At 38.7% G+C, this 15,466-nt stretch overlaps 1 protein-coding gene across 1 annotated transcript in view; it reads left to right on the top strand.

Moving 5' to 3' along the window:
* Positions 1-5,968: 5,968 nt before the first annotated feature.
* The window catches only part of LOC139730127 (uncharacterized), a 61,053-nt gene continuing 51,555 nt past the window's right edge, over positions 5,969-15,466 (top strand). The window contains exon 1 of the mRNA XM_071641030.1: positions 5,969-6,236. Coding sequence (XP_071497131.1) covers positions 6,019-6,236 — 218 coding nt within the window. The 5' untranslated portion in view covers positions 5,969-6,018. The remainder of the gene's footprint in view (positions 6,237-15,466) is intronic.

Genomic DNA, 15,466 nt, shown 5'->3' with positions numbered 1-15,466 from the left:
TGATCGCGCATTCGCCATGAAAATTGGCACATGCATTACCTGTGGCGTAATCTACCACATTATACAAAAAGAATTGGAAATTTTCATTATACTGATTAATTATGCTAATATATGCATAAAATCATACATTTTGCTCGAAATCAGAAAGTAAAGCTCCTAGAATCCTAATTTTTGGTGATAACATTCTTTGTAGAATTCCTAACAATGTACTTGAAAAAAAAATCCGGTATCAAACTTAATTTCTTATGTATTTTAGTGTTTTATAAATTTCTTATGTATTTCGTTGTTTTTCGACCTTTTGTTTTATCATTTTTTTTCACAAAATTTATGACAGAACCTTTTCCAAGCATAATAATGCTAAAATTAATTGATTTTAGCCTTTGAAAGTGAAAATAATCATATCTTTATGAATAAGGTGAGAAAACTCCATTTGCATAGACTTTACACACAAAATCACGTTTTTGAGCCATTTTTGGTCTGACAGGCATGTATAAAAGGTCGTGCAGCGTCATAACAGTATGCGCGATTTTCGCGAAAATGGTGTCAAAAGATGCGCGAGACTTGAAAGTAAAAAGTCCGCGAACGGCGCGGTCAAAAAATTTCGCGCGGCGGAATAGTCGCGAAAAATGTCGGGGGGGGGGTTGATTCAACCCCAGGCCTTTAGGGTTAAAGGACAAGTCCACCTTCATAATACTTGTGGATTGAGTGAATGCAACAATATTAGTAGAACACATCAGTGAAAGTTTGGGGAAGATCGGACAATCCGTTCAAAAGTTATGAATTTTTAAAGTATCTGTCCTGTCACTGCTGGATGAGAAGACTATATACAACAGTGTATGATGTCATATGCGTACAACGATACAAAGAAAATAAAAAAGAGAATTTCACAAAACTTCACTTTTTGAATAAAGTGCGCATTTCTTCGACTTGTTACTGACATTTATGTTAAGGGTAATATTATTCTCCCTGCGTTCTGAAAGAGAGAAGTCAAGTGTTCTTTTGTTATGCGAGAAAAGTGAAAATATGTTGAATTTCTTTATTCTTCTTCTTGTCGTTGTACACATGTGACATCACAAGCTATAGTAGTCTTCTCATCCAGCCTTGAGTGAGCAGAAACTTCAAAAATTCACAACTTTTGAACGGATTGTCCGATTTTCCTCAAACTCTCACTGATGTGTTCTACTAATATTGCTGCATTCACTCAACCTATACATGTCTATGAAGGTGAACTTGTCCTTTGAAATATTTATCGTTCCTTGCCATTTACTAGTCTCTGGGCTGTGGCAACTAATCTTTGTCGCTCCATGAATACGTATATTGCATAATCTGTATCATTTCATTTTCACACTATACTATACACTACAATCCGACGGTACTATATACACAATCCACGTTTTGTATGCCTTGTTTTATAAGCGCTGTTCGATGAGTAACGCTATAACATATTTTCACACATCAGGAAAATGTACGAATTCATTCAACTGATATGTCCCAAGCAACATGTGGTCTATATCAGTTAATCAGTAAATAAATTTAGTTGGTCAAGACATTCATATCCGTTCTCCGTAATAATTCCACACCACGACTGTTCTACATATACAAGCTAACTGTTATGTAGGCCCCATCATTATTTCTGTTACTTTTTGAGACATGATGATATATGACCATTAACATTTTGTTCATTATGTTTTATTATTTGATTTGCTGCAATCAAAAGACATGGTTCAAGTTTGTATTTTGTATTCTTACCTATTGTATTATGATGAATTTATAAAAATGAACGGAAGTGAATTGAACTGAAAAATTGTGCTAGTATCGTTAGTATATATTGTGTCATTATTCTCGTTGTTCAGAATATTCTATATATCATCAATGTATATACTATCATGCTACAATATATATATATATATATATATATATATATATATATATAGAGAGAGAGAGAGAGAGAGAGAGAGAGGGGGGGAGAGGGAGAGAGAGAGAGAGGAAGAGAGAGACGGGGGGGGGGAAGAAAGTATATAAGATTTCGATGAAGGACATACAGAAAATACTAATGATACAATGTACTGAAAAGAACCAGTGTATTTTCTCGTCAGGGACTGTGTAACTACCTTCTTATAGCGGTTATGCCTGGAAAATCATGATTACACAGTCCATTCTTTTTTATCTATAATTCCAACTGAAGCTTAGCAGAGAATGATATTTTTATAACCTGTTTAGGTCGATGCAAGACCACTATTCACGCTTTCAAAACACTCATCACGCTCACTGCGAAACATTTAGGCTCACCTAAGGAAACAGTCAGTAGTCCGAATACCACAAGGATCAGCAGGGGCCCTTTTCATAAAACTTGTCATCAGTGACAAGTTGTCATAGATGTGACAAGCTACTGAAATCCTTGCATCTGATTGGCTGAGAGAAAATTTGTCATAGAAATGTGGCAGTTGTCACTGATAACAAGTTTTATGAAACGGGCCCCAGTTCTTGGGCCAACGCTCTTCTTAATATATATATAAACGACCTATATACCAAATTCAACTTCATTTTTTAATTTTAGACTTTTTGCTGATGATTCAAATATATTTCATACATTCAATATTGGCCAGAGGGAAGTTGACATGGGGATCATCAATCTGCATTTAGGGAAAAAAGCAAGACTGGTGCTATTCTAATAAAGTGACAATTAATTTGAAAAAGACAAATTCTATAATTATAAAAAGTAAAAAATGGGAAGTTACTGTAAAAGGAACAATGAAACTGTCAGATAATGTAATTAGTAGAGTGAATGAGGCATCTTTTGTTGGAATATGCATTGATAGTCATTTGACTTGGAAAAGTCACCATACAAGCTGTAAATAAATGTGTAAGACGGAAGGTTGGTATTCTTTTTAAATTACGACACTGTGTCCACCAACATACACTTATTCTCCTGTACAAATCTTTTATCCAGTCCAACATTACATATGGAATTGAAGTGTGGGGGAGTACATGCAAATCTTATTTAGACTGCCTTCGTTTTAGTCAGAAAATGGCCATGCGAGCTATCACTTTCAGTCCACTCAGAACACCTTCTGATTCCCTGTTTCAAAAACTGGGAGTAATGGACGTATTTGAACTGCATAAACTATACATCTGTACATTTATATTTGATTTATCAAAGGGAAATATGCCACATGATCTAGTAGAATATTGTCAAAATATTCAACATTCTTATTCAACAAGGGGCAAAAAAGAAGGCTTGCTTTATCTACCAAAATGTAAAACTATGTATGGTCAACTCTCACTCTCTTATATAGGAGTAAAATTTTGGAATGCTTTGCCAAAAAATTTAAGGAGTATACCGAATACCAGGAAAAATGTCCGAAGTAATTTAGCAAAACACATTAAATCTGTATAGACAACGGTACTACATATCAATAGCGTTATAACAGTATTTTCATATGTATATTATTTGTTCATTATGTAATATGTGTTAAAGGACCGACACCTACCAGCACCTGTGCTACCTCTTGGTTCTTTTAGCAACCTCATTGTGTACATCATTGCCGTATTGTAACTCTCTCTTTTTTAATAAATAGTTTTAGATTACATAATCATTTGTCAAACATAATTATAGATTATGTTCAATATGTTTTTAGATCGTTTAGACAGTTATGTGTGCTATGTATTGATGTTGATACATGTATAAACATGTATTCAAACTTTCTTGTACATATGTTGTTGTTATAAATTAACTCAAACTCAAACTCAAACTCAAACTAGTACCCGGTAGTGTAATAGGTAGGACTTGCTACGAATGTCAGAGCGCGCAGTAACTACGATGCAAAATATAGGGGAATGCCCCCCGTTCAGATTTTTTTTTTTCCTATTTTTTTTTTAATCAGCCGCAGTCTTGCCGTGAAGACTGTCCCCCTGTATGCACGAATTGACGAATTCTGTTCCGTCCATTTCCTGCATGTGATTCGTATGTGCACATGTGTACTATACGCGTGTACGAGGCCGTCTATTTGAAGTCTCCATTGATACTGTATGTACACGTGTATCCTATCGAGCGCGCGTGTCATAGTGGTGCACGTATTATCCCTTTGGCCTCATCGTGAACCCCGGGGCTCGGGGTGTGGGGTATATCGTACGCAGTCCGCGCCTTTCTATTCGCCGTGTGTGTATTCTGATGGCCCGGAATTGCGCACATATCTATCGCCCAGCTGACCTATGCAAAACAATGGAAGTCAAATCGTTGGTCCACCACATACAGTGCGTACCGTATACCAGCGTTACGACCGTTCACTTCGGCCGGTAGCAAGTGGGGCTCGTGTCTGCGCGGTGGACGTCATTACCGTGGGATATTTCAGTCGAGGCATAGCCGAATATTGACAAGGCTGAGGTCAGTTAAATTACGACTAGCGTTGCAGAAAGTGACGCTGGGTGCGATGTGATTTGTGGACGTGAGTTACCGATAAATGCTGTGGCCCAACGGATTCAGTACTGTAGTGGTTCGTAGATAGTGAATACCAACATTTTATTTATGGAAAAAATGTCTGTTGTTGTGGTGGTCACTTCATTTAGTGTGCTGTCTGAAGAATCTCTACCTGCATGCACATTCCACAGAAAGAATGCTTACATGTGCAGTGTATTCTCGATCGATACGAGAATTGTGTTGTTCTTGACTTCCGGGGTAACCGTTAGAGCATCATCAGTCTGTATTACTAATCGTTCACATGCTAAATACAGATGTTATGTGATTGATATTGCTGACTTAGACCTATATGTACTTGTAAACAAGATACAATCACATCTCTGTACTCTGTTCTGCTGTATTAAAGACGTTTTTGCTCTGTCTCGGTTCTGTTGCTGGCTTGTAATTTTGTTGTAAATTTATTTAATCTGTATTCTCTCTCCTCCTTCATACGGCCTACTTTAATACACTTACAGGTGTTCTGTTGACAAGACTCCACTCTCCATCTTTGCTTTGCTAGTTTGCTCACGCTCTGCAGTCTTACGCATTAGACTAACTTTAGCAGTAGAACTAGATTCTAGAGAGAGTCTGAACTAACCGTATTATTTTATATGATTTATTTACCAAATGTTAACCTTTTCTGTTTAAATTTACATGGTTTAGTTCTGCTGGTTCAGTCTTCAAAATTTTAGTGGGAGTGTCATAACCTGTCCCAAATTTACTGTCATTAAAACTGGTTCTCAAGCCAAGGTTTAACGTTAGAAGTATCTAAATGTAAGATACAAACTGTTTTATATACAACATGTAAGTACATTGTACAAACCCCATAGTGGTCAAACATGCGTATTGCAAATGTGCAAAATATTGTCTGATTTTATGAGAATACTGTACATATTGCCCCGCACTGACAGGTGATATCCTACAGAGTTGTCCTTTTAAAGTTTAATTCAGTTGAGTTTATTTCAGCATTTTCTTTGTGTGTGTGTGTGTGTGTGTACAACTACCTAAATCATAATTTACAGTAAACATTGTCTATTTGTCTACTACTCAGTGTACTAAATGTCATGATTTACACAGTGTAGAATCTAGGTACGGTACACACATGTACAAGTATAGAACCAAGCAAAATTGATTAATATCGGATCTACATGCAATTCAAATTCTTTGTAGATTGGAATCAGCTGACGTGCTGTGTCAGAACTGAGGAGTTCGTCTGAGACTGGAAGGTCTACTGCTGGGGCTTGGATGAAGAGGATCAACAGCCAATACACTCCTGCTGGAATTTGGATGTACTCACAAGGATTTAATTATTCCTCAGTTAATGTCATCACTATTGCTCTCTGAAAATGGTGCACCAATAGTGACCACAAGTCTTCTGAGATAGGGTTTCTTGCAGAAATCCCTGATTCTGGAGTTTCTAGGACTTGGATCCTCGCTTATCTATTTATGCTGCTTTTTTAGCATTTTATTAAGAGTTTGTGATAAAGATACGCCTCTATCTGACAGTGACACACACACACAGTTCTGGAAGCGTGCAGACTTTTTCAAAGGAATCTGCGGTCATGTCTATTGAGAACGAGGAAGGGTCATCGATCGGCCCTGGGGTGTCCAGCGACGAGGATGGGGAGATGAAGGTTTTGGGTGGGGCCTCGTCGATAGGGAATGGCTCGGCCACGGGAGGCATGGAAGACAGTGACCTTAGCGACGAGGAGGATGGAGACCCCACTTTGCCGCTTGTGGATCGTTACGGATTTACTGGGGGAAAGCAGTTCACGGGAGAGTAAGTCTCAGATACGGATTTCTATTTATTCAGTAGGTCCAGGATCTGTGAAGGCTAGGCACAAAATATAATAACAATCAAGTCCCTCATGAATTACCTGGCCAGGATACTGGGATTGTAGCTGTGCTACTTATATGTTGATTCTGGGAGAATAATGCATTGTGAAATGCATTCTTCAAACTATATTGTATCACAGGCATTAAAGGAGACCTCAGGATGATTTTCAGACTTTTACATTTGAACAATTATAAATTGGTTACACTGGATACAGAGTTTCAGAATTCATAGTGATTGGGTCGAGGAATGAGAACGTTTTCAAAATTTATAACAAATCACAATGAATGAAGATGAGGGCTCGAGGAAGCAGGACAAATTATGAAGAAAGCATGCATAAATTCTTCACAGGTGACTTTGTTCAGTATGACTTTGTATTGTAGTGGATTTTTGAAATATGTGAGCCTCCTGCAATTTGTATGTCATCATCCTTGTTTAGTGTAAATTTATTTTGGTTTTTTCAGAGTATCAGTATCTCTGCTCAAGGACCATGCAATAAATTCCACAAATCTATTTATGCATGGAGCTGTTGATGTACAATGTTGGTGTATGTACATCGTACTTTGTACTACTGTACATGTACACAATATGCTTTAAAATTATGAAAATCATGTGGACTTCCCCTTTAATGGCCTGATACTTACAAACTTCTTCCCCCCCCCCCCCTCCAAAGAAAAAAGCATACCAAAGTAGCTTCTTTCCCAATGCCATCTGTGTGTGGAATGCTTTACCCTCTAGTACAGGCTCAACAGTGGTTTCGGCTTGTGTCTACAATTGTATCAACTCTTTCCGGAGCCGCCTAGCACCGCTTATCCTTCGTTAGCTCTCCAGTTTAGATTTTTATTATTATTTTCTTAAACTTTAACGCTGTAGTTTAGTTCTTTAATACCCTGGTACTGCACCAAGTGTCATGTGTTCTCATGGTTTAACATGACCTCGCAAACGTAAGACAACACTCTACCAAGAAGACTGTACAGTAAAGGAAGGTTAACTACTTCTGTGAGCAGTGTATACATTTGCAATTCCTTGCAATGGGCAGATTTATACCAAAATATTGTGAGCTATACAATGTCGGTGAACTCATGCAATTAAGATGTTTCAACTTTTTCACAAAGATGGGATTGAAGGGGTTACAGTAGATTGTATGTAGCTTTAAAGTGCAAGTACGGTACCAGAAAACAGGTGAATGATGGTAACCCCTCCTGGTTCACCCCAGGAGACTAGCAATACTGGGTACATGTACTAGCAACTACTCCTGCAGAGGGTGCCTACAACGTGTATATTCAAGGAAATATAATACATTTAAAGGCAGAAGATACTAACTCTACTTGTGGCAGCAACATTTTTCCTTCAATACACTGACAGTATATGTGACCCGCTACAACAAAAAGGTCCTAAAGTCGCGCACGGTCGAAGCTGTAAAAATAGAGTTTAAAGTCAGAGCATTAAAATTGGTCAAAACTTACGATTTTCTGATTTTGACATATTATTGGAGTCCCACATGTCTTCTATCATCTGTCAAAATTTTGAAGCAAAATGATCAAAGGAAAGACCAAAAAATAGCGTTTTTCTGAGCCATGTTTTTTTGGCGTTTCAACAAAGCAGAAACTGGTTCGAAAATTTGGATTGAGCGCCGCCGATAGGTTCCGCCCCTAACAACGACCAGAGTGATCTCATTGGTCAGTTTGCTGCTTGCTGTTAACCGAAGCGTGAAGCTCGCACACTGCCCAGTCGACTGGTGCGTGCGGGCTGGGTGCGCTATGCTCAGCCGCTTCTCACATCCTGGTCACTGATTGGTTGGTGAGGAGACCGCCGACGCTGATGTGCTTGAATGAACTCTTCGGGGGTTGCTAGGGCTTACCTTCTATTGTCCAGAGATGAAAACTAACTTGCGTGTCCCTTGATCGCGATTGCGTCGAAAGGAAGACTTTTAGGGCGCTTTTCTCGAAACAGTGATTTCCAGACGTCTAGACATGCTCTCTTTTAAACATCGATATCTCCGCAGCCGATTATTTTTATAAAATGTGTTATATATCAATCTAAAGCAGAAAGATTAGGGGATTATATCATGTAATTTTCAAATAATCGACCTCGCCCGACTTTAGGATCATTTTGTTGTAGTGGGTCACATATTCTCTTATAGTATACCTTTGTGAATTTGTGTAATAAACCTCTACATCCTGCTCAAAAAAAAGAGAAAAAAAATACTTTTCCAGTTTGAATCTTGTACATTGTATGTTAGATTGCTCAGTAGCAGCTGTGGATGTTGGCATGGCATACACCTTAACAGAACGAGGAATCATAGGCTCAAAAATCACATCTTCTGCATTGGTTTGCTGGTTTCATAAAATTGATGTGAACTTGTCAAATTTATGATACTTGGGCAAACAAGTCTATGTTGGGATCCATGTTTGAGGCGCAGTAAAAACTGGATGCAGTTTGCAAATGACCAGATTTATGAGATGCTGTACATGTAATGCTACATAGTGTAGTCATTCATTGTAGGAACGTGTGCAATATCTCTTTGAAGTGTATCAGTCCATGGAGGGGGATTCAGGAATAATCCCATGTCATCGAGTCATGCTTAAAGTGGGGTTATCCTGGCTAATAGTCACTTTCCTTCAGGTGCAAAGAGTAGCACCCACCCAGCACCTCACAAATTGGGTCTTCCTCAGTTTGCGACTCTGTAGATTCCTTTACCGTTATCGGCTCATGTAGTCGACATATTTTGGGCTAAGATTGGTGTAAATAGTAGGGCAGATATGTAACAAAAATTGGTCGAAATGCTTACATCCGGCGGAAAGTATGAAATTTTGCATATAGGGGTATTTTGGGGCGCTGATTTCAAATATTGCCGGATCCAAGAGATCTGACCACGGGGTCGGCCGCCATTTTGAATTCCAATATGGCCGCCGTCACAAAACAAATTTAAAGATCCCTATCTTCAGTTCTGAATGACCTGTGGCACCAAAATTTTGAACATTAAAGCGTTTTGACATATTGAATTTGATGACAGATTGATTTAAAGTGTCTGACAAACATCGAATGGCCGCCATTTTGAATTCCAATATGGCCGCCTCGACGAAATATTCAAAATCCCTATCTCGATTTCTAAGTGGTGAGTGACGCTGAAATTAGGTGTAAACAAGTATTTTAACATACTGAGTTAAAATATTAACTCATAAGATGTGTCTGACAAACGCAATGCCTGCTATTTAGAATTCAAATGTGGCTACGAAGACAAACACCACAACTAACATTCACGAGCATGTCAAAAAGTGCAGCAAAAAGGAAGCATAATGCACCTTTCACTGACGTCACAATGTAAATACAGCACCGCGCACTCAATCAGTTACAAACGCGCGCTCAATCAGGTAGCCTAATTTACAAACCCGAGATAGAGATTTTCAACACTCCAACATGGCAACTTTGTACAAAAATTCAAATTGGCTGCTGTGCAGCTTGTCAGACACATCAAATAAGTCTTTTACTGAAGTCATCATATCACCATGCTTTTATGTATCAAATTCCAATGGCTTATGTCATTCAGAACTGAAGATAGGGATCTTTGACGGCGGCCATATTGGAATTCAAAATGGCGGCCGACCCCATGGCCAGATCTCTTGGATCCGGCAATTTTTGAAATCAGCGCCTCAAAATACCCCTATATGCAAAATTTCATACTTTCCGCCGGATGTGAGCATCTTTTTCACATATCTGCCCCACTAAAAGGGATATGGCATGGTTTACACTGCAGTGTATATTATTTGGGATGCTTTCAAAAGTACCATTTTATTTATATTTAATTCAATGTGCATGCTTAACTTGTATACAAAGAGCACCTCTAAGGTCTTTGTCAATTTTTTTTTTTTGCATGGAATTGGAAAGGCAAAAAATTGAAAATGTGATGCTTGCTAATGATACTGCCATAAAAACACTAGAAGATAGTTTGAAAGGAATTAATGTTTCTGTACAGTTTAACAGCAATCATTGTAAAATGATTGCAACAGGTGTGAAAGAAAACAAAAGTCTCAAAGTCAAAGGGAAAGGATGCAAATATCACTGTTTAAAAAAAAGAAGAAAGATTGTACACATACATGTACTGTAGTGTTACAAATGTACAATATGTATGTAACTGAGCTTGTGCATGTTAAATACAGTCACAACCTGAGACCAAGCAGATAAATGCTCACCTACTATATACATGTACATTTTACCTCCCTGCGAAGACTACATTTGTAGAATACACAATGTTGTTTGGAACTCGGGCTGATAATACTGCATGTTAATGTAGAAACTTACATTGTATGTGTTCCATGAATGCGCACGTACAGTGTACAGACTGTATGTTTCAGTGTATGTACAGTAGGAACTGACTCATCTAAACGTGGAACAGTTGAAGGCGACTGAGGGCATACAGCGCCTCTGTGATGCTTTGGAAATAATGCTTCCCTGGGGTTAGCAGGGCTCTGATTCAGAGTCGGGAGGGCACAGGCAACAGACTTTTCACTCAGTCAGCATTTGCTTGAACACTGTGTGATAGAGGAAGTTGCTGTGTTCCATGATCTGTCTAATACTTGAAAGAATTCGTCTCTTCTCAAGTTTGACAGTGATTTTTTTTTTAGTGATAGGTGTCTTTATACCAATCATGAAATGCCTTTGAAGGATGATACATGTACCTACAGTGTAATTCTAGAAATAAATGATAATGATAAAATTATACAGGTGTACAGTACACTGTGTTAAATGTGTTATGGATTTCTCATACAATGTATGGTTAGATGATTATCAGATCATTATGATGTCAATTACAATGCACATGTAGAACTAGTACTGATAATGATAAGGGTGCTGTTCGTTATTCCGAAGGTTCGTTATTCCAAAGGGTCGTGAATCCGAAACACGCAAATTCCCTACATGTACATACATTCGTTAATCCGAAAATGAAAAAGGGTTCGTTAATCCGAAAATTTGTGGCGTTATTCCGAAGGTTCGTTATTCCGAAGATTGGTTAATCCGAAAATGAAATTCGGAACAATGAACCCTTGGAATAACGAATCTTAGGAATAAAGAGCCTTCGGAATAACGAACCTTCGGAATAACGAGCTGTAACCAATGATAATATTGAGAGCATTGTATGATAACCGGGGGGTGTTTCATAAAGCTGTTCGTAAAGTTACGAACGACTTACGAGCGACTGGCGATCAGTTCTTGTGCTGAATTATGGAAATTCTGATAAGTATAGCACATCAGAACTGATCACCAGTCGCTCGTAAGTTGTTCGTAACTTTACGAATGGCTTTATGAAACAGGGCCCCGAAGTGCAAGGTGATTTAATTTTGTTGAAATCTGAGCAGTGCCACAAAAGAATGACGGCCAATGTGCCACTTTCTGATAAGTGATAAAGAATGCTACACGGCCCCAATTTGGTACAGTATGTTGTCAATACATACTGTAATTGTACAGTGTACTTCATACTGTCATACACCTGGAGTAGCATCTCAATCAAAGCACTGCATTCTACTGTAAAAGTGGTTATTTTTGCGCGAGTAATTTTTCATGCTCGGCTGAGTGAGATGGATTTTTTGTGTTTTTAATTCCACGGAATCAAGACATTCATTAGTAAAACATAGGGCGTGCAAAAAATGTTCTAAAGTGTTTTTATTTTTTACTCTGGTTTTTGGTTGACATATGTGCGAAATGTGCAAAAATGTCCACGCTGTGAAAATTTCCACTTTTACAGTATTCCCTGTATGCCATACATTACATGTACTCAGCAATGTTTTAATTTTTCTAAATTTCACAAGGTGACTGATTTTCATTAAATCAACAATTTGTGCGAAGACTGCAACATATAAAACAAAATTGCATAGTACAACCGTGTCTATTGACTCCAAGAGTACAGTAGATATCAATGATTTTTCTGCTCGAAACGGGTTAATACAGGTCTATGTATTGTACAGCAGATGTGCTGTTTAACATTTTCATTCTGTCACTGTGGCTGTCAATTGCATGTTCAAGCACATGAAAATGTCTTACAAGTGCTCTTTTGTGAAATATTACTCTCATAAAAGGTACTGTATGATGCATGCAGCATTTAGTGGGACACAAAATCACTTCATGATTGCCATACTTACCACATGTGCCAGAGTTCATCAAGTTTCTCCTTCTTAATAGTAATTAGATAATGGTGTCCAGAACAAATACCTATCCTGTCAATCGATATATATATGCAAAATTTGTGACAGAACTGGGCACTCGAAGCTCAGGACAGCTCACTTCATGTTTCTATTTGAGGGAATGGGTGTTATATAACCCTGACTGAAGGCAGATCCCTTGGAAATATTGTATGGCTTCCCAGAGAAAGGGGCTGACTGAAGTGCTGTAATAGGATGCCATACATTTTGTACCTGACAAATTTCTTCAAAGGGCATTGTGGCTATTTTTAAGATATTTATTCCTCATACTGAAAAAAGGGAGAAATTTATAAAATGCAAAAGCTGCAGAACATGAATAGAGTCAGATGACTGCCTTTGTCCCATCTGGTGAGGCCCAATCAGTATAGAACAAGAGAATGATCATGTACATACTGTAACTTTGCCCACAAAAATCAAGTGATGTACATTGTAAAAATAGCCTAGAAGACAGATTTCAAATTGTGCAATTAAAAAGCCATTCTGACCAATGAGTACAACATCACCATACAATACATTTTGGTAGTACCACTTCAACATTTGTGTTATGTTTCAGTGCTCTGTTTGGATTACCATTAAAGCCAGTACAAATATACAGAATGTAGGCCTATTCGCATACAGTGTGCTAAGAAAGCCACCAGCATTTAGCATTATACTGTACATTGTGCCTTTTATATACCCATACAGTATTTACCGTACAGTTATACACTGTATGTCACTTTACAGTTTGTAGGTAATGCTACAACTTTGAGGATGTCATGTTATTAGTCACAGAACTGTTTTAGGCTGGACTCTGAAACACAGTTCTTGGAAAAAAAAAAAGAAGTCAAAAAGTCAAAGCTTCATCTCAGTGGTAGTGTTGCTGCCTGGTAAGCAGTACAATATACACTGTACTACAATCAGGCCAAAAAAAAAAAAATGTTGCATTGGCGTAACATGAGATTTTCAAATAGGGTCGGTCGGGCGGATTTTTTTTTTTTTTCTTTTTTTTGCTACCTGCATTTTACGTGTAAAACTCGTGCTCAGCTCAGTAAACAGTTACAACTGCTGCGCCGAATGTGCTGTGTTCATCTATTCTACAAATCATTTATGAGGCCGATATTACTGGAATTATACCCCTTCACAGAATTTAAAGATGTTGAAATCCCTATCCTGAATGTGTTCACTTCAAATTTTACTATTTTGACTTAGATAAGATAGATGCAAATTGACCCATATGTACGATCTTTTCATCGCACACGGCGATCTCTATTACAGTCCCACATATACAGATTCGTGTAATTTCTCCACACAAGAAACCTATGGCAAAACCAGGGAGGTGGAAGAGAGATGGAGTGTGCTCTTCTGAGTTTCCTTTGAAGTCATGCGTGGCCCCGACAGCGTTTTTTTCCCCCTCCCGTAATCCCATTACTCACGCTCGGCGCACTGCAAGTCGTAAATCTTGTGGCGGAAATCACGACGCGAAATGCATTGTGGTCGGGGAATAAAATGGCGTCCTACGGTGTAAGCACAGAACTCTAGAGTGTATTCTGTAAAGCAGTGGTGTAAGCAGTGGTGGTGGTTCTGGCGATCGTGATTTTGACGGAGACGAGTTTGTTGAGGAGGAATTGCTTTTAGCAAATTCAAAATCACATTGACACAGCAACTTAACGAAATTTGATTTGCAATTGAAACTGAAACTCAGAAAGTTTAATAGTTGGGCCTTGGCTTGGAAATTGGAGGCCAAGGCAAGGGCAAGGCTCAGGACACTGTTTAATAGTGCAGCGTCACCTCAGGTACGCTGCCTAGCAAAAGCATACCTAACGTTAGTCCTAGCTAGTAGACTAGTATTTCACAAACTAGAATCTAACCACTGTTAAACGTTAGATTCTACTAGCTCCAGAGGTGTACTCTACTACTTTTTAATTCAATTTTTTGTAACGTTAGCATGGGGTAGAGTCAAGCCGATTACCGGTATTTACCGATGAATGATCGAGGGAGAGTGAGGCGAAACACTGTATACTAAGCTCTGTTTTCCCCTCTAAAATATACTTACAGCATCATACATCTAGGCTTTTATAGATATCATCTTTAATTCTCTACGGAAAATTATTATAATCAAGGCTGATATGTCTAATTTACACTTTTTAACACTCAACTTTCCATTCCAATATGTATTTACTAGTAACTCAAATTCACCGAAACAACGGCAACGAACGCTGTCCCGACGCCTACGCGGCGGCCCTACAACAACCCGACGAGTACGCTGAAAAGCCCCAGCTCGCTCGGGTGCAGACGAAAAAAAAAAACGCTTCGGTCTCTATGAAGCACTACTTTTACACTCGAACTGTTTGAAAACACGCCCGAACACGCTCATGTAACTTATATCATTTTGAAGATCAAGGTCAGCCCTACCTCTCTAACTATAAAAAAATTGCGGAAATGTGCGGGATTTCTCATAATCGATACAGAAACAATATGATGACATCTCTAGCGCACAAAACTTACTGATCAGTAACTCCGTTGTTTGTGTACCGATTTCGCTGGTTCAAACGGCAATCTCCTCAGCACAGTCTGCTGAACCAGCGAAAGGTATAGACATACTACGCTACCCAATTCTTGAGCCATAAGTTGTAGCTTTCGAAGGGGGACGTCTTTCACTGAATGTAATAGACTGCCAAAATTTTGAATATGACGTCATATTGTCGGTGCCACGCATCGCTTCAAAGCCCGATTTTTACGAGCGTGTGTTTATGGAAGGCCTGGAAAGGAGATCATGTTGCGTCACTCTAGTGCGCCGGAGGGTGATGGGTGGACCGATAAGGCCAGATTTTGACATATTTATCACAGAATGAGGGTTGGATTTCAAGAAGTTAATCGGTGTAAGACCACTTGATTTTTTTTCTGAGGGAAGCTCTCAGAGTGCCATCTCCATCTTTCTTCCACCTCCCTGGGCAAAACTGTGCACAATACAACATGTACATCGCAGTCTGAATGCTACGT

Source organism: Diadema antillarum, unplaced genomic scaffold (assembly GCF_040938485.1).
Source record: "Diadema antillarum isolate AM-2024a unplaced genomic scaffold, OU_Dant_1.0 seq00000292_RagTag, whole genome shotgun sequence".
Taxonomy (NCBI): domain Eukaryota; kingdom Metazoa; phylum Echinodermata; class Echinoidea; order Diadematoida; family Diadematidae; genus Diadema; species Diadema antillarum.
This window is presented reverse-complemented; position numbering and strand designations above follow the sequence as displayed.